Raw genomic sequence first — 23,472 nt, forward strand, 5'->3', positions numbered from 1 at the left:
AATTATTAACTCCTCCTTTGTTTAGTATTTTTATTTATTACCAACCCTATTTAATTTCTATCTCAACTATCACTGTGGCTATCTACTTGATATAAACTTTTTTTCAATTTACATTTTTATTTATTGTTATATAGTTTTTTATTATGATTATGGTTTGCTAACTTTTTCATATTTCATTAATATTTGACATTTAAAAAAAAAAATTGTATTTTACAAAACTTTATTTACTAGTTAAAGTTTGTTTACAGAATTAAGATAATTGTAAAAAATATATATATAGCAGTATTTAGTTATCATTAAATAGTTTGAAAATTGCTAAAATTACTTTATATATTTATGATTTTATTATTTCTCTTTTTAAAACATACTTTTAAAACATGGTATGTCTTTACATGACCTGTGCTATATAATGCAATACTTTATTCATTTATGTCATACTTGTACTGGATAAGTTACTTTTACCTGTAACCATAGACGGTGTATAAGAAGCCTGTAACACGGTAATTTAAAAAAGCAAAAAAACAACATGCGATTCTCTTTCAGTCTTTACGGTCTTTCTGTGTCCCACGTGTCCGGAAGAGGCTCCGCTTGCTGTGCTTCTGTTTTCTGACAGAAACACCTCCAGAGAAGAAGCTGAAGAGTTGTTACGACTTCTGTTCCGGGTGGCTGTGACAGACGGGGGCCGGCGGGGTGATCCGGTGAACCCCGGGGCTGAAACATGGGCCTCTTGTCGAGGATACGGAAGGAGTGGTTCATCATCGGGATAGTGCTGGTCATCTTATCGGCCAAACTGCAACCCAGCGTCGGTGTCAGAGGAGGTGAGTGAATCGGAGTCACTTTACCTCCAGCTCTTAACCTCCAGTAAAGTTCACTACAGTCTTTGAAAATAACTGCTGTCTGTAAATACAACTGTCTTACAAACAGTGTGTTGTATTAACTAACAGGTGGCTGCTTGTGGCACGTTGGTGGCAGACTCTTTATTGTTGGTTTATTGGTCACACATGATCTCGTAGAGAAATACATTTTACATGTAATTAACCGTCAGGAGTCACTGGAGAAATCAGCATCGGAGTTTTTCACCAGCCAGCATTTTAATTTTAATGAACTGCCAACTTTTAAACTTGGGTTAACTATTTCGCGTCGCGTCAAACTGTAGGAATAACAAGAATATTATTGCACAATGTTAAATTTCTATTTAAATACGTTTCACTTCGTGTACATGATATACGCCGATATAAAGGTGGTATGTTATTGATAATGTTAACATTAAAATGTAAAGTATAATAAATGGGTATATTTGTTAAAACGGATGGTTACTGTAAATGTCGCGGTTTTCTGCATGGAGTTTCGTTTGTCAGGTTAGAACAGCAGTGCGGGTAGAAGGCGCTCTCTCATAGTGCCTCCTCTGTGTGTGGCGGCTTCCTCGTTACCTGGCACGGCAGTGACACGTTGCATTACCAGAAGTAATGAAAACACACACACACACACACACACACACCTCGGTTGTCACTCACCGCTCCCTTGGGTATCTTGTCATTTGCTTACATCGTATCTTTTTATTTAGGCTACTCTCTGTGGATTTTGTCAGGTGTGCGTTCAAGAAACCTGGTTTAATTAACTGACACTGAGCTCTGAGTTGATGAATCCTGAAATGGAAAACTCCGGAACACCTGATCGCGGCCAGAGATCCGATACTATGATTGGCTGTGGCAACAGGTAAATACAAGCCACAGCCTCCATTTCAATCCAGTGGACGTTGAGATATTAATGCATGTAGCCTATATGCAGGCTGTGCACGTCCATCTTTAAAGAAAGGACCTCAGTCAAAGCAGGGCAACGTGTCAAAAAGTTAACACAACAAAGTGTTATTCAGTGTTAATAAATTCATTATTTACCAGACTAACATTTACATAATGTGTGAGAAAGTGGTGGAATCTGACTGTGTATTTGCCGACAGGGCATTTTTAATATATTTGTTCAGCTTTATCTGATCGGGATGAAATACAGGGGAGTTTAAAACTCTCTATATATATACACATACACAGAGACATGACTGTTGGCTCACAGTCTGATCCAGTGAAGTTAAAATACAGTAGATTTAAACATGTATTTTGGATCTTGGCTCAACAACATTCAGTAGATTTTATTTCAGCTACTTATATGTAGTAAATTTAAACAAAGTCTCTTAAATCCTGTTAAAACAAAACACCTTTTAAAAACAACTTTCTAACACCATCCTGCTCACTCAGATTATCATTAATATAATCTCCAATATGATATGAATTATGTTCCATCAGTGGGACCACTCACATCATGAGTGATAGAGATAATTATTCATTGATTCAAGTTTAAGTTACTTATATTTCTGGAACGGAAAACTAGAGTTTCCCTTCTTCTCAGGGTTAAGTGACTTTCCACTAAACCCACTAGACCCACCTGAAACAGCCTCAGTAGTTCTGGTTTGTGACCATAACTGTTGACATGAGTGGAATTTAAGTTTATGATACAGATTTTATCAGTTGTCTTATCTCTGAGGCCGTGAGAGACAGCAGAGGTCAGCTCAGTCACACCTCCATATCTTGTCCTGTAGATTAGATAAAGTCCTGTGCTGCTACTGTTGGGATGCTGCCTTCAGGTGCTCCTCATAAACTCCGGCATCAAACACCAGAGGTTGCAGCCAAGAGCTGTTGTTCAGAAATAAACAGAACGCATATATAAATCTACTTCTTGGTTGCTGCGACACAGAGTGAGTCTATGTACAAGTGACACAGTCTGTGATTTCTGATTATTATTAACATTTTATTAAATTAAGACTATTACTTTTAGTGCCAAAATACATTTGGCATTATATCTCCATTTTTATGGGAATTTTAAATATATTTAAAGGTTTTCTCACCAAAATTTCACCAATGTTTTGCATGTTTTAAAATTTCTAACATTTAGTTTGACAAGGTAACTTTTAAGAGTCCTCTTACAAGTATTTTCCCCTTTAGCTTTCAACTGCATCTCACGGTCTTCCTCACTACTGATTAGTTGACATGGAGATTTTAAAGGAATATGTAATCACTAAAAAACAAGGTTTGACCCAATGGAATGAACATTGTCCCATATTACACCTTTGGATGTCTATGATAATTTAAAAAAATAATAACCACCATGTCTAAATTATCTAGCTTAAGGTAAAGTGTCAAAATAGAAACCTAATTATTGGCAAGGCTACATGCTCTCCTCTCCTTCAAATGTCGCTGTCATGAAACAACCCTCACACAACACATTTGTCCGAATAAACACTAAAAGTTAATATAATTTATTTCAGTAGAGGTCCCAGCCACCCCAAAACATGATAACAAAAACTAAAACTGTCTGTTCTACGTTTCAGAGTTACAGAAAATGTGACATATGGATTTAGTTCGAGTCGGTATGGCACATTATACAAGTAGGACCCACTTCTAAAAACTCTAAATAGATTCTGAGTATCTCACATCATTTAGAGGCCTAGAAGTGTGTGTGATTGTCAGAGCCTTAGTGGTGGAGGATTTCACTTTCTGGTTCTGCCTTTTCTTTTAAAAGGCCCTGTGGAGGGCTTTTTCTAGTTGCCCACACAGCTCTTGTTTTGTGAGGTGAGCGTCGGGCCTGTCCATGGCAGTTTGTGGCGGGTGATGGTGGGGGCTTACCTTCAACCAGCATACAAAGGACATTCAGAAAAGGAGCCAGCAAAGACTATCAGCAATCCCTAAACTCAAAGGACTCTGTCATCCCCCCAGCCACTTCTACTGTAGTATATTGTTCAACCCATCCTGCTCTGTTGCTCCACCTGTGTCTTCAGCACACTTTCTGTTACAAACCTGATCAAAGTGACACGATTAACCAACACTGCCCCCAGAATAATACGTCTGCCCACGCCCAGCCGCTCAGAACTCAGTTGTTGGGCCGTCACATGCTTTTCAAGTACAAGAGTGCAGCGCACACACTAAATCAGAAGAGTACCTTCACTTTATTAGCTTGACTTGTGATAGTGTAAAAATCAGGCCCTACCTCACTCAGTATGCCACCCAGCACCTGGTACAGGCCATGGTTAACTCTCACCTAGCAGGTCATCCAGCTTGTGCGGTGAAACCCTTACAAATGGTTCAGAACGCAGCAGCGCGTCTGGTTTCTGATCATCCAAAAAGGACTCATGTCACTTCATTGTTCAGTGACCTCCAATGGCTCCCCGTGGCCTCCAGAATTAAATTCAAGCCACTACTGCTGCATACAGAGTGACTACTGGGTCTGCACCCATCTACCTAAACTCCATAATACAAGTTTACGTTCCTTCTTGGCCGCTACGCTCCTCCAACGAACGCCGCCTGGCTCATCTGTGACACCACGATGGTGGATTGAGCCACCACACGCCATTAAAAGAAGCTCTTGAAAACTCATCTCTTCTGAGAAAACTTTCTCTTATAACACCCCTAACCTCAAACATGCGCTTTCTGTGCTCTTCTTCTTCTGTCCCCTACAATCATCTTGAATTGATTGCACTTCTGAGTAACTTCTCTCACTTGGTATTTACCCCATTGTTGCCATATGTGCTATTAGCTCTTACTATTTATTGCTGCCCTTACTAATATGTATTGTCAGTTGTAGATCTCTTACTATATTGATGCTTGTATGTTGTTTGTTGCTTTGAATAAAAGCGTCTGCCAAATGAGTAAATGTAAATTTGTTAACATCTGGTACGCCTTAATAAAGGCATCCAGGATGCTCTGCAGATCTGACTCAGAGTGAGCGATAAGTATGTTGTCATCTTAGTGCTGGGCAATAAAATAATGATGATAATGACAATTAAAGTAATATAATTTTTAATAGATGTTCAATATATCGTCAATAAATGTTTGATTTAATTATTTTGTTGAAGAAAAGGGAAAGAAAGAAAAAAGATTTTATCATAATTGTTTTGAATGTTCTACCTTAGATTTGTGAAGCGATCCAGTGTTTGTCATCAAAATCAGGCTTTAAACATTTCTCTCTCGCTCTCTCTCTCGCTCTCGCTCTCTCTCTCTCTCTCTCTCGCTCTCTCTCTCTCTCTCAGGTCCATTAAAGCCAGAGATCACCATCGCGTACGTTGCCGTCTCGCTCATCTTCTTCAACAGCGGCCTGTCACTGAAAACAGAGGTAAAAAAAATCTGACACTTCTGTCTTGTTAACTTGTTATATAACGTGATGGATGCAGTTGCTGTTAGGAAAAAGATTCATGTGAGTAATAAAAGTCTGATAGAAGTTTCTGCTTCTCTCTGCAGGAGTTGACCAGCGCGCTGCTTCATGTTCGACTTCACCTGTTTGTTCAGTCCTTCACATTGATCTTCTTCCCACTGGCCGTCTGGCTGCTGCTCAAAGTGCTCGCACTGACTGCCATCGACCAATGGCTGCTCAGAGGGTAGGAAGAGAGAGAGAGAGAGTGTGTGTGTGTGAATGCTATCCTTTATTTAGGTCCATGCCTGACTTTACCTGAAGGGCGAGTTATGGACGGACACAAGGACCCACATTCACTGCTACCACAGGCGATGGTGTGTGTGTATGTGTGTTGAACAGACCTCCTGTGTGCCTCTTAAAATTAAAACTGTCTGAACTGAGTGAAAAGAGATAAAAAAAGTGGATAACATGCATGGCTTTGGTGTGGGAGACCCGGCTTCAACTCCCCACTGTGACCCACCGATGTGTCCCTGAGCAAGACACTTAACCCCCCTAGTTGCTCCAGAGGCTTGTGACCTCTGACATAAATAGCAATTGAAAGTCGCTTTGGATAAAAGTGTCAGCTAACTGAATAAATGTAAATGTAAATTTATCTGAAACTCAAATAGTCAAGTTTTCATTAAAAGCAGCTTTTTGTCTTTTGGTGTAATTGCACTCCACACCACATGGGGGCGCCACAAAATCAAACATTAACTATGAGACAGGAGCAAACACCAGGTGTGCTTTCCATTCAGCTAATTATGCTTCTTCCCGCCCTCACTCCTCTGGCCTTCAGCCTAAATTGGTTGCAGCTTGTCATAATCACGAATAGTCCAATCCCTTAAAGAGAAACTTCTACATTCTTCAACCTGGACCTTTTTTTCCCCATGTTTTTGTCTATGTGACTGATAGGGACAACTATTTTTTTTTTATGTCCAGTATTGAGCGAGATCAGTGAAACAGACCTACAATGTAATTCTTCCAGGGCAATTGCGCCCTGTCAAAGTACGTCCACTAAAGTGCTTGTTTTTGCCACTGACAGGCTCAGTTTGTTATTATACTGCAATTATTATGGAAAGGATCCCATCAGAGATGGACCTTTAACGAGTAAGATCCTTTTTGTTGTACCAGAAACAGCCGTTATAAAGCCGCCAGACTCCACTGCATGAATACAGTCATTTTACCTTGCTGATCTTTGTTCTGTTTGGTGATCTGTGAGGTAAAATTACTGACATTGCCGTCCATAGAACCGTGCTGCTAGCGTAGCAGTTGTTATTAATTCTACAATATCCACCCTGAGCCTGAAAAGTACCAGACTGCACCTGTGGTCTTTCATAAACTAACTGCAGATTGTATTTACAGTGTTTATAACTCCCTCACCTCCTGTTGTTTCAGTAATAAAGAGATTCTAATGATCTAATCTAGTCGTGTTTTCATCAACGTTTTTATGCGCATATTGAAGCATCTCATTAGAAAAGGTTGATGGAAACTGGAAAATTTGATGAAACTTCAGTTCAACCCTCCAAAACTTATACACGCTTGAGCAGGTTTTTCTCTTTTTCGAAAGAGTTAATGCGCTAAATGGGTTTATTATTACGTTTGCAAAAGTAGAGCACTCACATGTGTGTCAGCAGACCTCTGACCTTTTGAAGGAAGGCAGGGGAAGGAACATTTTCTGAACTGTAGAAAAAGATGATGATGATGATTCTTGTCCTTCGTTCTCATCACTGCACCCCCCCACCGCCTCATCCTCCTCTTCATCCTGTTGCTGTGGTTGCCTAGGTTACAGACGGTGAGCTGCATGCCCCCTCCGGTCTCCTCGGCTGTAATTCTCACCAAGGCTGTCGGAGGCAACGAGGTAACACACACACACACACACACACACACACACGTTAGCAGGTCATTATCCTCCAGTGTTTGACAAATGGCGTAATACTGGAAAGGAATAAGCAGTGTCTTGGTATGTTCTGTGTGTGTGTGTGTGTGTGTGTGTGTGTGCCTCCAGGCTGCTGCCATCTTCAACTCCGCGTTTGGAAGCTTCCTGGTAAGATCTCATGAAACTGGAGTTTTCCTTTAAACGAGTGCAGCAGTAATGAATCATCAGCGTGAGCTCTGTGGGGAGCTGAAGCTGTAATCGTGTCTTTCTGTCCTGCAGGGAATCATTGTGACTCCAGCGCTGCTGCTGCTGTTTGTGAGTCACACCCGCTGAGTTTAATACACTTTGTTTTTACAAATGAATACACACAGAAACCGTGAGACCATAAACATAATTTTTCTTTACTTTAAAGCAGAAGTTGTTTGACATTTTGAGAAATACACTTATTCGCTTTCTTGCTGAGAGTTGGATGAGAAGGCTGGTTCCACTCTCATCTCTGTACAGTAAAAATGAAGCTGCAGTCTGGAAGAGCTTAGCTTAGCTCAGAGGGTTTTCAGTCTGAGACTGTGGGCCTCCCTTCAAACAAAATGTTTGTAAAAAGGTTCCCCCCGTCACACTACATTAGTTCACCTGCGTGGTTTTGCTCATTTCCTGGATCCCCATGAGATGATGATGATGATGTTTGATCCCATAGACACTCAGCAGTTGAGCCAAGATAACCTAATATTGCTGTTTGATGTAACTTCAGACTACACCTATATTTAAAAAAGGTCTGTCCTAAGGCATTTATTAGTTTCTGACTCTGGAAAAGTGGGAAAGACTGTAAACTGTCCCAAAACCACTGTAACCACGAAGTAATCAAATTATACATGTAGGCAATTCTGTGTGATCTGCTTTTGATAACTAATTTAATACCAAATGTAATACTTTTTCATTTACTGAGCCTCCCCTGAAACTGTTTCCCCTCCTACTTTGAAAACTTCTGGCTTTGTTTAATCTGTATTAAAACCAACATGTGAAAACAGCAATTCAGCGTTTTACAAGGGAACGTGTGCCGGACTGCTTCTTGGCTGGGAGGGACATTACAGTAAATCACAGAATATATAGTCCCAGTATATAACCCTGTGTAAAACAGTGAAGTAAAGTTTGTTGTAGTTTTTTTTTTACACTTCACACTTTCCAGCTGCTAACCAGCTGCTCCTTATCCATTGCACCAACCCCTCTATTGATCATACAGGTAAGACAGTGGCATCAATGTCCTCATCTAACTCTCTGCCACAAAGTGATTAAGCATATTTCCTAACATGTCAAACTTTTGCTTTAAACCTGCATTCATTGACGTGTTGGCCATTTGGGGGCAGCGCAACAAATTGAAGCTTTAGTCTGCTACTTTACCTCATAAGGTTTTCTGGTTATGTGTAACTCCAGATACAGTATCTCACAAAAGTGAGTACACCCCTCACATTTTTGTAAATATTTGATTATAGTTTTTCATGTGACAACACTGAAGAAATGACACTTTGTTACAACGTAAAGTAGTGAGTGTACAGCTTGTATAACAGCGTAAAGTTGGTGTCCCTTCAAAATAACACATCATACAGTCATTAATGTCGAAACTGCTGGCAACAAAAGTGAGTGTAGCAAAGTGTCATTTCTTCAGTGTTGTCACATGAAAAGATATAATCAAATATTTACTAACATGTGAGGGTTGTAGTCACTTTTGTGAGATACTGTAAATAAATACATGTAAATAATGTGACTATGTATGTTTGGTTGGCCTCATTTTATCTTCTCCTGTTTCTCCTCCTCCAGCTGGGCTCTTCATCCTCCGTTCCCTTCTCCTCCATCTTCTCTCAGCTCTTCATGACTGTGGTGGTTCCTCTGATCCTGGGTCAGGTAGGGGCATGTGTGCGTGCGTGTGTGTGTGGGGGGGGGGTACAGAAATGGTTAAATATGTATGAATCTTTGCAGAGTTGTAAATCTCTATTCGGGGTGGGTGTGTGTGCAGGTGTGTCGTGGTTTCGTCAGGGAGTATCTGGAGAGGCGAAAGCCTCCGTTTGGCGCCGTCAGCAGCGCCGTCCTCCTCATGATCATCTACACCACTTTCTGTGACACCTTCAGTAACCCCAACATTGAGCTGGACCCCACCAGTCTGCTGCTGGTCGTCCTCATCAGTGAGTACCCTCAAAGTTAATAGTTTTTTATACCTTTCTCTAGAAGAATACATTACAAAACATTTCAGCAAAGGGGAAAAAAACAGTCCTTCACACTTAGTCCATTCAGAGTACTTTTATTAAATGTAAGAGAAATATATGACGGAATTAATTTACTTGGGGTTGCCAGACAAAGCGGCAGGAGGAAGATGTGTTGGGTAAAGGGTTGCTGGTGCCTGAGTTGAAATCCACTTTCTATTAAAAGAAAATTCAACAGTCACGTGACATGCGCAGTGACCTGGAGGGCAAAACAACAGACCAAAGTAGAGGCTCACACCGTACTCCCCAGTAGAGACGTCGTAAAAGCCGTTAAATTTTATTTGGATCACTTCTCAGCTCAAGAAAAAGATACACCCGCTGCCATATTTCCGCCGTTGAAGGGAGCATTTTCCTTGTAATGTGACGTCACGTGAAAACTATGAATAGGAAATATGCTTACTCTATTTCTTGCCAAGATTATCGATACCACTTTAATGTCTGTACAGTAAGTACAAAGCTACAATCAGCTGCCGGCTAACTTAGCTTAGCACAAAGACAGGAAACAAGGGGAATCAGCTAGCCTGGCTCTGTGTAAAGGTAACAAACTCGGCTCAATAATTAACATGTTAAATCTAGTTTGTTTAATACTTATTAAATTAAAAAATATTATTACTCTTTTGTTGGTGTGATGGTGTTCAGATGAACTAGAAAACAAATGAACAAAGAAACAGCAAAGTATAACTGTTAGCTGACCTACAAAAAAATAAACAATGGTATTATAAAAGGTTTAAAACAAACTAAATTACACCCGTCTAAGTCCAGGTATAATAAACAAAATGACACATTATAATGCAAACAGAGGGGATTATTGTTTACCATTCAAGTGAAGTTTGTCTCTCTTGTTGTTCTCTGCAGTTTTCTCCATCCAGCTCAGCTTCATGCTGCTCACGTTTGCCTTTTCCACCAGGTGAGGCTCCTTCTCCTCCTCCTCTTCCTCTGTTATTCTTGCTCTCCTCCTCTTTTACTTTACTTACAATTCATATGGGTTGCAGCAAAGTGGTGTAACAGCCATAACATATTTTTTGCTGTCAAACAATGTAATGAGAACATCCAAATCTGATTAGTTGTGTTGTTTTTATTAATCCAACAAAACGAAAAAGCAAAACACACTGCCTCGTGAGCAGAAATACTATTGCTTCAAGTTTTTCTAATGCAGTGCGTAAACTGAATACAAATACTAAAATGAAGAAGTAACAGTAGAACTATTTGAAAAGTAGTAGTCTATATGGAGTTTATGTGCAGAAACAGTAAGAGTGAAAATAGGAAGTTTACAGCTGTCAGTGTGATGTGCAAAAAGTGTCTCATATTAAGATCAACAAGTGTAAAGATGGCTGCATATATACAGATAGCAAGTTTATACACAAGCACAGCAATAAGTCAGAGGTCACAGCAGCCAGACTCAGAGTGTGAAAATGACCCAGAGAGTGATGGTTTAAGGTTTTCACTTCCATTTTTGTTTCTGCAGGTCGGGTTCAGGATTCAGCCCTGCAGACACAGTCGCCATTGTATTCTGCTCCACTCACAAGTCTCTCACTTTGGGTAGGCACACACACACACACTCAAACACACACACACACACACACACACACACACACACACACACATTGGACTTGTAAGTAACTAAGTAAAATTTTGATCCAATAGCATTCTGATTGATGTGTGTTTTTCTGATCCAGATAAGATATTTAGAAACAAACTGTATGTTAAAGGAGACCACCAAAGTCTTTCTCCAATATCAAGTGATGTCGCTTGAGTCGGCATCATTTGGAGATGAAGAATTTAAGTTTGAAAATGAAAAAAACAAGTTAGAAAGAAGGAAGCTTACCAGATCTCTGTAGACTGCTGTTCATCTCTGCTGCAGGCTACAGATCAAGGCACATTATGACAAGGAAGAAGAATGTTTGGAATAAAAACGACAATATTCAAATATTTAGTTCTCTCTCCCTCCAGGTATCCCCATGCTTAAGATTGTGTTTGAGGGCTACGAGCATCTCTCTCTGATCTCAGTTCCTCTGTTGATCTACCATCCGGCTCAGATCCTGCTCGGCTCCGTCCTTGTACCAACCATACGCAGCTGGATGACCACCCGGCAGAAGGTGAACTACACACAGACACTAGTTCACACGCACAGAGACACTAGTTCACACACACTGCCACTTTATCACACGCACATTAACACTAGTTCACACACTCACACACACACACACACACACATACACAAAAGCCAGTTCACATACACAGACAGACACACTAGTATATATACACACACACACACACACACACACACACACACACACACACACACACACACACACACACACTAGTACACTAGTACACACACACACACACTAGTACACTAGTACACACACACACACACTAGTACACTAGTACACACACACACACACACACACACACACACACACTAGTACACACACACACACACACACACACACACACACACCACACACACACACACACACACACACACACTAGTACACACACACACACACTAGTACACACACACACACACTAGTACACACACACACACACACTAGTACACACACACACACACACTAGTACACACACACACACACACTAGTACACACACACACACTAGTACACTAGTACACACACACACACACAAAAGCCAGTTCACATACACAGACAGATACACACACACACACACTAGCACACACACACACACACACACTAGTACACTAGTACACACACACACACTAGTACACACACACACACTAGTACACTAGTACACACACACTAGTACACTAGTACACACACACATACACAAAAGCCAGTTCACATACACAGACAGATACACTAGTATATACACACACACACACACACACACACACACACGTACACAAAAGCCAGTTCACATACACAGACAGATACACTAGTATATACACACACACACACACACACACACACACACACACACACACACACACACACACACACACGTACACAAAAGCCAGTTCACATACACAGACAGATACACTAGTATATACACACACACACACACACACACACACACGTACACAAAAGCCAGTTCACATACACAGACAGATACACTAGTATATACACACACACACACACACACACACACACACACACACACAGACACACACACTAGTACACACACACACAGACACACACACACACTAGTACACACACACACACACACACTAGTACACACACACACACACACTAGTACACACACACACACACACTAGTACACACACACACACACACAGAGACACAAACACAGCAATCCAACAATAACCTCTTCACCTCTTCTCCTCTCCTACAGTCTAGTCTGTTGTTGAGATAGGGCCGCATTCCAACACTGCTGTCCTGAGTGAGTAGAGAACGGACTCCAAAACAACAACTAATTTATTTATTTAATTAAAAAGATGTAAATTATTTTTCCTTTCATAATAAGAACTGCAGATCTGTTGGGTTTCATTGAACTGGTACATTACAGTATATGACCTCCTCTCCTTCTATGCTTTGAGTCTTTTAAAAACACACGCTCTGAACGGCTCCCTCTGCTGTCAGTAAAACAATCTGCAAGAAACACCTGCTGGATTCACTGCTGCAAACTCTCCAGCTTCACTTTCATTAAGTACCACTAATGTTGTACTGGTCTGATGGTGGTGGGTTTGATGATGCCAGGCAATTACTGTAAATCACCAGTCACATCTTGTTAACAGCATGACGTTAAATACTGTGGAAACTAACTTGCTAATAAACCTTCAGTGTTTCAGTTTAGTCAAACACTTGGATGTAATTATCTTCAACGCACCTCTATTTTAAGTTATAACATTGTCTTTTTTCACTCTAGAGTGCAACCGACAGGCTCCTGGATTTCTGGACGTTTGAGGAGTTTTATATTCGATAAATGTACTTTACATCACTGATATTTGCTTTTTTATCATAAGACATTGTGAACAAGTGTTGTTTAAAAAGATCCCCTAAATTAGTTTTTTAAAGGTACAGTGTGTAATTCTTGGCCACATGCTCTAAACCAATAGGGGCAGCATTTCACCTTGCATTTCTTCACACTGGTCAAAAAGGGATCCTCTGCTCTTTTCTAATCACACAAAGAGCTGATAATTTTAATGATCTCATTAATTAAGCTTTTTATAACTTCCTGGATTAGCGTGCGTCACTTCTTCTGCAACAGTAAAGTTAAAGGACGCTTTATGTCCACGGGGAACCTCCTTTCTGCCACTCTGATTAGACACAAATGACAAATATGTGGAATAAGTACATGATTTAAAAAACACAGTAATGAAGAGCAGTGGTGCTATTTCTAATAGTTATTGTGGATGGGCAGATTTTGATATTTCATCATGGGGGGGGGGATCAGTTGAATTGAAATGGATCAAAAGGATTGGCAAGCATGGGCCGCATAATTCATAATTTATCAGAGTCAGATCTTTATGATGGCATATTAGGGCCATTGTACATTAAAAATAAATTAATTATGGAGTAATTTTCAGAGAAAACTCTTTCAGAGATTAAAGTTGTAAATTTCCGAGAAAAAACAAAATTACAAGCTGGTTAGCTTGTAACTTCAGTAGATGTCTTTGACATCAGAGATGTTCACATTCTATTGACAAGGTTAGTGTGTATGTTTTAAACAAAACTTCTGGCCAAATCTTACACATTTTAACTTTAAAGAGTTGTGACCGAGATATGTACTGAGTGGCACATTAAAAATAAAATTATCGGTTCTCTCGGGTGGAAGAATTACGTCATGGAGACAGTCTTTCCAAATGATCTCAGACACATTTTTGGCTTTTCTGTTCTCCAGTGTCTTGCAACTTTATTTTTTTACAGCTACACTGCAGATGACTGTAAATATACCAGCGTTGGCCACTAATCGGCTTACATATACACAGATACGATTATGGTTGAAACAGTCGATTAATCAACTTGTCAATTAATAATTCAATCAATAAAAATTCAAAATATTTGTTGGTTCCAGCTTCTGAAATATGAAATGAACTGTGTTTGTATGTCATCCTAAAGTTTTGTGAAACTGTCATTGACGTTTTTACTATTTTCTGACATGTAATAGACCAAAAGATTCATTGATAAATTAAGAAAGTAGTCGTCAGGTTAATTGATAATATATGAAAATAATATCTGTAATAAAATAAAATCACTTGATAATGCTGGTGTGTCAGTCAGGGTCTGCCCCCCTTCATAATTTTTATACATACTATTTGGTCTCGCAACAGAAACTGGTTTCTCTTTAGGGATGCAACCAACAGTTATTTTAATTATTGTTTAATCTGTGTTTTTATGTTTTTGTCTAAGAAATGTTAAACGATATATATTGAGAAATGCCCGTAACATGCCAATCAGGACTCAAAGTGAATCTTGTTTTGTCAGGGCAACAGCTCAAAACCCAAAGATATTATTTTTACTCGTGTTTGACAACGATCAATCTTCACATTTGAGAAGCTGGAACGCTCAAATATTTAATATTTTTGTTTGAAATATGACAGAAGTGATGAATTGGTTAGAAAATTAAAAAGCATTTTATATTTTAATATCAGCTGATTAATTGTTGCAGCTCTATTTCTCATCTCATACCCCAGTGACGGCACTGGAATTCACTACTACTCTACTGTAGAAAACAGTCACCTGAAGTGCAATTAAAAGGCTGCAGGAAAAAAAAAACAGGTTTTAAACTTCAGTTGACTGTGACATTCAACACTTCCCACTGCAATAAAAGAACATGAAATATTGTGATTTGTTTACTTTTGACAGGTGCATGAAAATTGAAATAGTACCAGTGTACACAGAAGGTACAGTACATGTTCAAACGTCCGCCCTACTTGCTGTTTAGCCTTCTCTTTGCTGTCATGTCACGTTCACCTGCTGGTGGCGGTGCTGGATTCCCTCACCAGACTCCCTTTGAAAGTGTTCACTTTTTGGCGCAGACTGTGGAGGTCTCACTTTCTCTCTTCTGTTCATCTGAATCTCTCTCTGACTCTTACTGTTTGTTCTCTCTGTTTCTCTGTTCAGGGGGTGAAACTGTCAGCTCTTCAGCCCATCTGACGAAGATGAGTGTTTTGGTGATTCAGCGCAAGCGTGTGTGTGTTTTTGTTTTCTGTGATGGCGGACTACAGTGGAGTTTTATGTGCCTTATTACAACAGATCAACAGAGACCTCAGTGCAGCGGAAAAGAACAAGGAGCGCCAGCCGCCTTGATGTTCTCAGTTTCTACAACAACAAAAAACTCATATTTCATATTTCCATCATATATTCTTTTATATTTAAAAGAATCAAAAGTACAATTTTTATTTTTATATGAAATACCTGAAATTTCCTGCAGAAAGAGGACAGCTGTTAGGGGTGTTTTGGTTTGGAAAACAGCACCTTCCAGCAGGAACAAGAAGGGTGGAGTTACTGGGACCATTCTTTTTTATTGTTCTTGGTATTTTCTACTTTTTTGTACTCTTGCTGTCACTGCCAGAAAATGTAGACATTTATGTTCTTGATAGAAACAAACTAATGCTGGACGCAGTCATGACAGCTGATTTTTTCCTTTTGAGGATATGGTGTTGTGTTAACCAATGAACTATCCAAATGATGAAGGTATGACATGAACATTGAAGTAGGGAGTCTAATTTAACAAAATATCATTATCTTTCCTGGTTTCTTGCAGATAGTTTACGTGTCTTTAATTGCATTATTCACACATTTACTCACTCTGTTTTTATGTTTTAGTCTTGATCAGTTTCCTGTCCACACGTTTGCCCCACACGTACTGGTTCTGACATTCTGACAAGGACAATTTTAACTTGGACCAATAAGCAGGCAGGATTATAATCTGGGTTCCTATCAAGCAGATGTTATCCAGCAGAAAAAAGGATTCCAATGCAAATATTATTTTGAAAGATTATGTCCTACAAATATTGTATGTAAATAATATCCTATTCTAAATCTATCTGAGTGATGAGGTGATGTTGACGGACATATTATTTTGCTGCTGAAATCTCACAATGACAATGCTAACATGCTGATGTTTAGCAGCTACCATCTTTGTGTTAGCATGCTAACATTTGCTAATTAGCACTAAACACAAAGTACAGCTAAGTCAGTGTCATTAGTTTTGAAGGTATTTGGTCAAAAAACAAAGTATCGGACATTTTGACCTTCGGAAAATTTTGACCAGATGACGGCACTAGATGAAAAGTCAGGGGATTACCAAAGTCTGTAGGATCCATCCTCTGGGACCCGTGAATGTCATTACAAAATGCCACCTTTAACAATCCATGTTGTAGAAGTTGAGATATTTCACAGCATCAAGTGAAACTATTTGGCCCTCAGGTGGCGGTAGAGAATAACCAAAGTAATTCACACCTGCTATCTCAAATTAAGTATTGGATAGTGGAGTTTTATTATAATGTGCTATTTATGTGTTGTTAAATGGACCCTGTATTTGTTGGCTTTATCATTATACACTTGTGCACGGTTTGCACACTGGAAAAGTGCCTGGAATTTGTTTCTTATGTTCTCTTGAATTTTAACACCCCTGAATGTAACGAGGGCTCCTCTATATCACATTAAGGCAGTGGTTCCTCCTCCAGTTTGGAATAGATTGATGTATTTGTCTGACCAAATGGGGAAAAACACTCAGGGAATTACTCAGGCAGCTTATTAATTTCATCTACACAACTTTTCTGGACAGATGGCACTTTTTTCACATCATTTGAATGAAGAAATAATAGAATGAGACAGGGAAAGCCCTGCCAACAGACCCTGGAGGCCTTGTGCCACTTCTAACACGCAACCAGACCCAAGTGATTTGAAATGACTAAGCAACTAGCACTGCCATCCATAAAAGCTCACACAACAAAAGCTAAAACAAAGAAACATACAATGGATAATACTGAAAATATACTTTATTATTCAGTGCATCCAAATGATTTATGACAATTTACAAATAAATGTTTAATATTAGTGATGTTTCAGATTTACTTCTTTGGTTATACAACATGTACATGAATATCAATGGGACAAAATCCCAATTACAATGTAGGTATTTGTTGGTTATAACTGTCAGCATGCAAATCCTACATTTATACTAATATGTTATCTAATTATACAGTCAAACAGCTAGACAGCCCTTGTGTCCCTGTCCTCATAATTGTGTGTATGTTTATGCAGTTTCTACCTATATTTCTAATGCATACTCAAAAACAAACAAAAAAGCATCCACCAAATGGTGTGTGTCATCGAAGCCCTGTCTGTAGTGTTAAGTGTCCTGCTATTTTTCAGTAAGCAGATTGTGGTTTTAGTTCTCTAAACATGTAGGATGCAGAAATCTCTAGAGTGAAATAGACTTAGCCAAGAACATTTACTTAAGCACAAGCTATTTAGAAAACTCCAAAAGGAAACTGAAAACAAGAATAAAACTCCTGATAATGGCCTCTAGCTGCAAAGACTCAATGTACAAATGTGGTAGGAACAAACCACATGCTAAAATTGCTGATATAGACTGATATAGGCTGTGTAGCTACAAGTGTCAGTCCCAAAGTTGATATTTTCGGGTTCATCTCCCGGAGAGCTTGAAGGTGCTCAGTAGATTTCACTGCAGTCATTACATTTTTGTGTGGGAGTCTGGCTGGTGGTGCTTGACGAAAGGTTAGACTAAATAGTAACCCAAGATGATTCATCCTCTGAGGATCATGAAAATCCACAGCTAATTTCGTGACAATCTGCCACAATACTTAATAAAATACTTTGTCAAGCATCAAAGATTTGTTGAAGGAAACATTTTAAACTGAATGTGGTGCAAAACAAAAGGTGAGGGTCTGGGGATTGATTAAAACAAATTACAAAGCAATCTGGCCTGAAGCTGTCAAGGTACTGTGCTCTGGACCATGATGCAAACATTGACATCAATAATTACAACGCTACTGTGGCAAAAATATACAGGGATGTGATTTATCCGGAATTCCGGATTTTCCGACCTGAAAATGTGATGCCCAGTAAAGAGTAATGTAACGGATTACTATTTCCAAAACAGTTACATTATTACAGTTACTAATCCAAGTAACGCTGCGCTACTGAACGCACCATCCCTGACGTGCATGCGCGACCGCGCTGCAGCTCAGCGGCACTGGACCTTAGTCAGCTGTTAGCCAAGAAGCTAAAGGACAACTGGAGAACAGGGACAGAGAGGTATTTTCGACAGCTGTAAGTAATGTTGTCGCCATTACTGTGTCACAGTCTAAGATGCAAAGAACATTGTCGTCCGTTGTAACCTTTGTGCGACCAGCAAAAAGTTTTCAACCGCGAACAGTTCTAATGTTACATTTATACTAAGGCTAATTGAAGCATCAGCTAAAGGAGAGAAACTCCGGCCGCTGCTGCCAGTGATGCCTGCACTCGTCGGGAGAGAGTGGCGTTATGATAGGCTATCACCCAGCAGTGGGCCTAAGTAGAGTAGCTAATATTACTTTTTTAAGGAGTAGGTCTATAGCCTATGGTAAGTAACTAGTAGGTAATATTATTTCTGAGTAACTTGCCCAACACTGAGTTGACAATAAGGAACAGATAAATTGGGAATGTTTTGATTATTGCTTGTTAGAGGCTGTGTCTAATGTTTACTTTGACATTGTTGTCTACTGATCACTCATGTAGCCTATACATTTTGCTGTGTGAGTGGTTGCTTTTTAAGTCGTCCTTATGTTAAAGGTTTTGGCACGTTATTAATTAATCTCTTGTGAACGGTTGTGACAGGGTTTAGGCTATATAAGGCCTTTTCACACGGGTCGCTCTGCGCTCCTCATCAACAGACAGGCAAACAAGCGCTCCGCCAGGTAACCATGGCAACGGCTACCGTGTAACTGGCGCGTTAAACTGTCGCGGTCGTTCTCGTCTCACGCACACGCCCGCCCGCTGGCAGAGTTTAAATGTCAAACTTTTTTCTACAGTTTCCAACAGATAGAGACTGATCAGCTGTTTGAGTTTCCTGAAGAATATAAGTATTTCTTTAACAGTCAGGCCACCAGGTCTTAAACAGGCAACAACCTTTGCTGCTGTCTCTTATTCATTAAAAATCATCTATTAAGTTCAACTGAACTAATTTGAAAGTTAGTAGTTACATCATTTAGTTATAGACTCAATTATTTCATGTTTCATGTTTCACATTTAGCTGTTGAAGTTTGGTAAAAATGAATACAAAATAAATTATTATAGAGAGGTTGCGATGACGCAGTGGATTAGACCCTTGTCTTTGATTCCCACTGCAACACATCCATTAAATAACTTATTGTCATGGGTTCTGCTTTACCTTCCATATTAGAGCCGCCACCAGTTTAATCGTCGGGTGGTTTCAGTATATTTTCCTGCATTTTTTGCCCTATGCCAATCACATGCCTGAATATATAAAATCAGTCTTGTTCTTATTTATTTAGAACCTTTATGTTTAGACTGCTCTAAGCTAGCTTGACTTGAAAAAGCTACTGGAAAAAGGAAAGCTAGGCTAACTAGCTTCCAATAATTAAGGTCACTGTCAAGAAACTTTTGGTACCTAAAACTTATCCATGTATGTGGCCTGTATTTCAGTCACCAGGCGGTGCCAGTATGTCATACTCTGCAAGGAGCACAAAACTGTTCTCTCTGATTTCCGGACTCTGACCAAATCTCCACACTCCTGGACATGGATCAGCCCTCGCTCTCCCCTCCCATACTCTCTCTCCCTGTCGTTCAGTGTCACCTCTGTCCGTTTGGCACAGGCCTGACGGTACATGTACCTTATGCCGATCACCAGCACCATGCCCAAGGTAGCTGAACAGCCCAGGAGCATGCCCAGCTCCCAGGCACTGTGTCTGGGAGTTATGTCTGGATACTTCCCTTCCCTGTCTGGCTTTCCAGAGGGATGTTTGGTTTTGGGTTTAGTATCCGTGTTGGGAGGGTGTGGTTTCAACTCATGGCCTGTATTTAGTTTGAGGTCTGGGTCATGGTTTGGATTGGGTTTGGGGTTTGGGTGAACCATTGATCTTGGTGTTGGTGGGTTGAGGTTGGGCTCAGGATCATATGATGCAATGTGGCTCTGGATTTGCAACCTCTGACCTAGGGTGAGTTGTTGGGAAGGCACAGGTGAGCGGTGGGATGTGCGGGTTGAAGAGAGAGCGACGGGGAGCTGGAGAGGGTTCTGGGTGAGGGGTGGTAGACTGGGAGGACACCAAAGAAGAAATAGCAACGAGTTGGAGAAAGATGAGGAACCCAGTGAAGATGCTGAGGTAGAAGTAGGACTGGTGATAAAAAATGAGATGACGAATGGAAAGAAGGAGCAAAGAAATGGAATAAGCTGATGGCAATGGTGGAGGAGGCGAGGGCTGGGGAGATGGTGGAAGAAGAAGGTGAGGAAAAGGTTGAACTTGTGATAGATTGGGGGAGATAAGGATGAGGAAGAAGTAGATAATGGGACTGAGGAAGGATTGTGGGAAGAGTTTAAGGAGGTTTGGTAGAAGTTACATACGAGGGCATAGGGTAAAATGTGGAGGGTTGGACAGAGGGAAAATAAGGAGGAATGGAGATCGGGGAAGGAGAGGGGGGGCAGAAAGGGCTGGAGCTGTTGTGGATTGGTTCTTCAAGGAAGGAGAAGATGAGATAGACGCATGGTTGAAGCAGTTTGTATGGATACCAGCGTTGAACTTTCGGTGCGATGAGTGGTAGAACTAGAGTGTACAGGGGAAGAGGCAGGCAACGTATGGGTGGAAGAAAAGGATGAAGAATGAGGTGTGGAAAAAGATGGAGGAATGGCAACAAAGATGGGGCTCATGGTTTTGATCTTTGCTTGGGACTGAAGGTGGGCCTGAGTGTGGGATGAAGTTGTGTGGGACTCGGGAAAGGACTGACTTGTACCAGTTTGGGAGTGGACTATGCCTTGAGATGAGGATTCTGAGGCTGGATCAGGGTCTGGCTATCCATTTCATCCTTGATTAGACTAATTTTAGACGTGGTTAGGCTATTCCTCCAGGGATGTGATGGACCTCTGGGTCTTAAACTTTACTGGACTAGTTTGGTCCTGGATTGGTCCTTTTGGATTCTGGATATCGGCCTTGGGAAATTTAAATTGTGGAAGCTATGACTTGTTAAAGGTATAACCATGGTGGAGGTTTGGGGATTTAATGCTGTGTCTTTTGTTTCGGGAATAGTGGGCAGCTTTGGATCATGGAAGTTTCTCTTTGCATCTTTTCTTTCCATCCCAACATCCTTCAGAGGGGGTAGGGAAGCAAGGGAGTGTAGCAGAAAGAATACTGGTTGTGTTTTGCACTGTGATGTTGGGCAGAAGACTGGTAGTAGAGTCCATCCCTTTAGCCTCGGCTGAGGAGAAAGAGTCTGTGAAACGAAGGTGGCTGGAAGAGAAAAGAGAGCTCTTCGGGTCCTCGGTATGAACAGCACCTGCCTCTTCAGTCACACTTGAGAGGAATCCTGAAGTCGCATAGGTGTCATTCTCACCACCTTTAGTAGCATTTCGAAGAGATCCTAAAGTCACTGAGCTGTTGCTTTCAATCCAAGAGAGTCCAAGAGTTGCCAAAGTCACAGAGCTATTAATCTCCATGGCTGGACGAGTGACTTCTGTTAATGGTGACTTGGTGTATCTGTCGGTTCCATTGATTGTTGGTGCAGGTGGTCTGAGGGTTGTCGCAGGGCTGGCTGTCTTGTTTGTTTGTTTGTTTGATGATGTAACGGTTCTGAGCTGTGAGCCAACAAGGTAAGAAGAGCAAGGTATTATTTAGGATGAGGTGTGGATAGAGAAACAGAAAGATAGTCATTGCACAATGCCTAGTTTGTGTTTTGCCCTGGCCTGGAGTTGCATCAGATGACTTATATATCATTCTCTGAAATTCGCACTACCAACTTCTTCCTGAAACTGGAGGTAAATACACGTGTACAAACCTGTCTTTTATTGGATATACTGTTCATTCAGCATTACACAAGTTGCATACCTTGCAGAGCAGCAACTTCATCTTCCTGTGGTGCAGAAATTGAATTTCTCTCATCCACCCCTGTGATGTTACTCCCACTCCAATGACTATGACTCCCATCACGCACCACTGCGGACGAAATACCTGCCCAGTACACAAAGTAAGACTGCACCACTGTGATGCTGGAATGACAGACAAAGATTTCTTCATTGCTGAATAATGGGTATGCAATTGATCAAAAATTCCCAAAATGTTTGGCAACAAATGAATTCACCAGTATTTGTCTTTAGTAAATATTCGACTGCTAGTTATGATAGTGATCATTTACAACCTTGAACTTGTACAGATGGTAGGCTCATACTCACTAGAACCTGATGTCTCCCATGGGTACATCAGGAGCCCTCCACACAAACGAGAGGTTTCTCTTCGGCTGTTTGTCAGTGTGTGTGAGGGTGTCGCCCTCCGAGAGGCAGCGCAGAGTGTGTGTGCCAGGGGAGTTACGGTCCAGGAGCCACCCCCAGCACCGGCCCACTCTCGTAGACCTGACCCCAGCTCCAACTCCCTTTCTGGCCTTGAACCCAACCCCAGCCTGCCCCCAGCACCCTCCACACTGCGAGCCTGGAGCAGGAAACCCATGAAGTCCCGAGAGCTCGAACAGTTACTGAGAACACAAGCACATAACAAAGAAACAGACATTAAACTAGTTGTCTTGTACCACTAAATATCTGTCCAGGCAGGTTATTTTATTTTAAAAAAGTACCTCATAACATATAGTGAGTTAATGAACAGTCAACAGTTATAAATAGTCCCTGGAGGTGAAAATCAATCAGTTAGTTGCTATTTATATATATTGGTGAGTTCATTGACAGATATTTAAGTACATGTGACTTACTATCCCAGTAGGTAGAGGAAGGTTAAGTTCTAAGTTATTTGTAGATTAATTGTTAAGTTGAAGTTGAAGTAAGTGGTAGAAGTAAGTTGTTAGTCCTTCGTTGATTGATTGATTGAGCTTCTTTATTGATTGTAAATATAAAGTGCCTCCAACATGACATGCCCAGCCGCTACAGATACCATCAAAAGGATAAAAACACAAGAAAGCCAGATGGCTTATTTCCATTGTGGTCCTATTTTTTCTTCTTCTTCTACT

At 40.5% G+C, this 23,472-nt stretch overlaps 1 protein-coding gene across 4 annotated transcripts; it reads left to right on the forward strand.

The window, feature by feature from the left end:
• The first annotated feature begins 582 nt into the window (after positions 1-582).
• slc10a7 (solute carrier family 10 member 7) lies at positions 583-16,327 on the forward strand. 4 transcript variants are annotated; one of them, XR_005446408.1, is made up of 14 exons: positions 583-818; positions 5,075-5,157; positions 5,283-5,419; positions 6,997-7,072; positions 7,220-7,258; positions 7,370-7,405; positions 8,903-8,986; positions 9,099-9,264; positions 10,198-10,249; positions 10,808-10,881; positions 11,293-11,438; positions 12,671-12,718; positions 15,145-15,182; positions 15,403-16,327. XR_005446408.1 is itself a non-coding variant. In XM_038732623.1 (13 exons), the coding sequence occupies exons 1-12, from the start codon at positions 719-721 to the stop codon at positions 12,689-12,691; spliced, it is 1,014 nt and encodes a 337-aa protein (XP_038588551.1). In that variant the 5' UTR covers positions 583-718; the 3' UTR covers positions 12,692-12,718; positions 13,205-13,561. The 4 variants fall into 4 exon arrangements, 3 of the variants coding, with proteins under 3 accessions (XP_038588551.1, XP_038588549.1, XP_038588550.1); XM_038732623.1 differs by lacking the exons at positions 15,145-15,182; positions 15,403-16,327 and adding an exon at positions 13,205-13,561; XM_038732622.1 differs by lacking the exon at positions 15,145-15,182 and having other exon boundaries at positions 584-818.
• Positions 16,328-23,472: the final 7,145 nt, after the last annotated feature.

This window comes from Micropterus salmoides, unplaced genomic scaffold, assembly GCF_014851395.1.
Source record: "Micropterus salmoides isolate LMB-PRFRI ecotype aquatic unplaced genomic scaffold, ASM1485139v1 Ms_hic_scaffold_2, whole genome shotgun sequence".
NCBI lineage: Eukaryota > Metazoa > Chordata > Actinopteri > Centrarchiformes > Centrarchidae > Micropterus > Micropterus salmoides.

What these genes read in the sequence shown, in the direction of transcription:
- slc10a7 (XM_038732621.1), top strand. Translation starts at nt 719, where the DNA reads ATGGGCCTCTTGTCGAGGATACGGAAGGAGTGGTTCATCATCGGGATA. An exon ending in CCGCGTTTGGAAGCTTCCTG is followed by an intron (nt 7,259 to 7,369) that starts GTAAGATCTCAT and finishes TCTGTCCTGCAG; the next exon opens with GGAATCATTGTGACTCCAGC. An exon ending in CAGCGCTGCTGCTGCTGTTT is followed by an intron (nt 7,406 to 8,902) that starts GTGAGTCACACC and finishes CTCCTCCTCCAG; the next exon opens with CTGGGCTCTTCATCCTCCGT.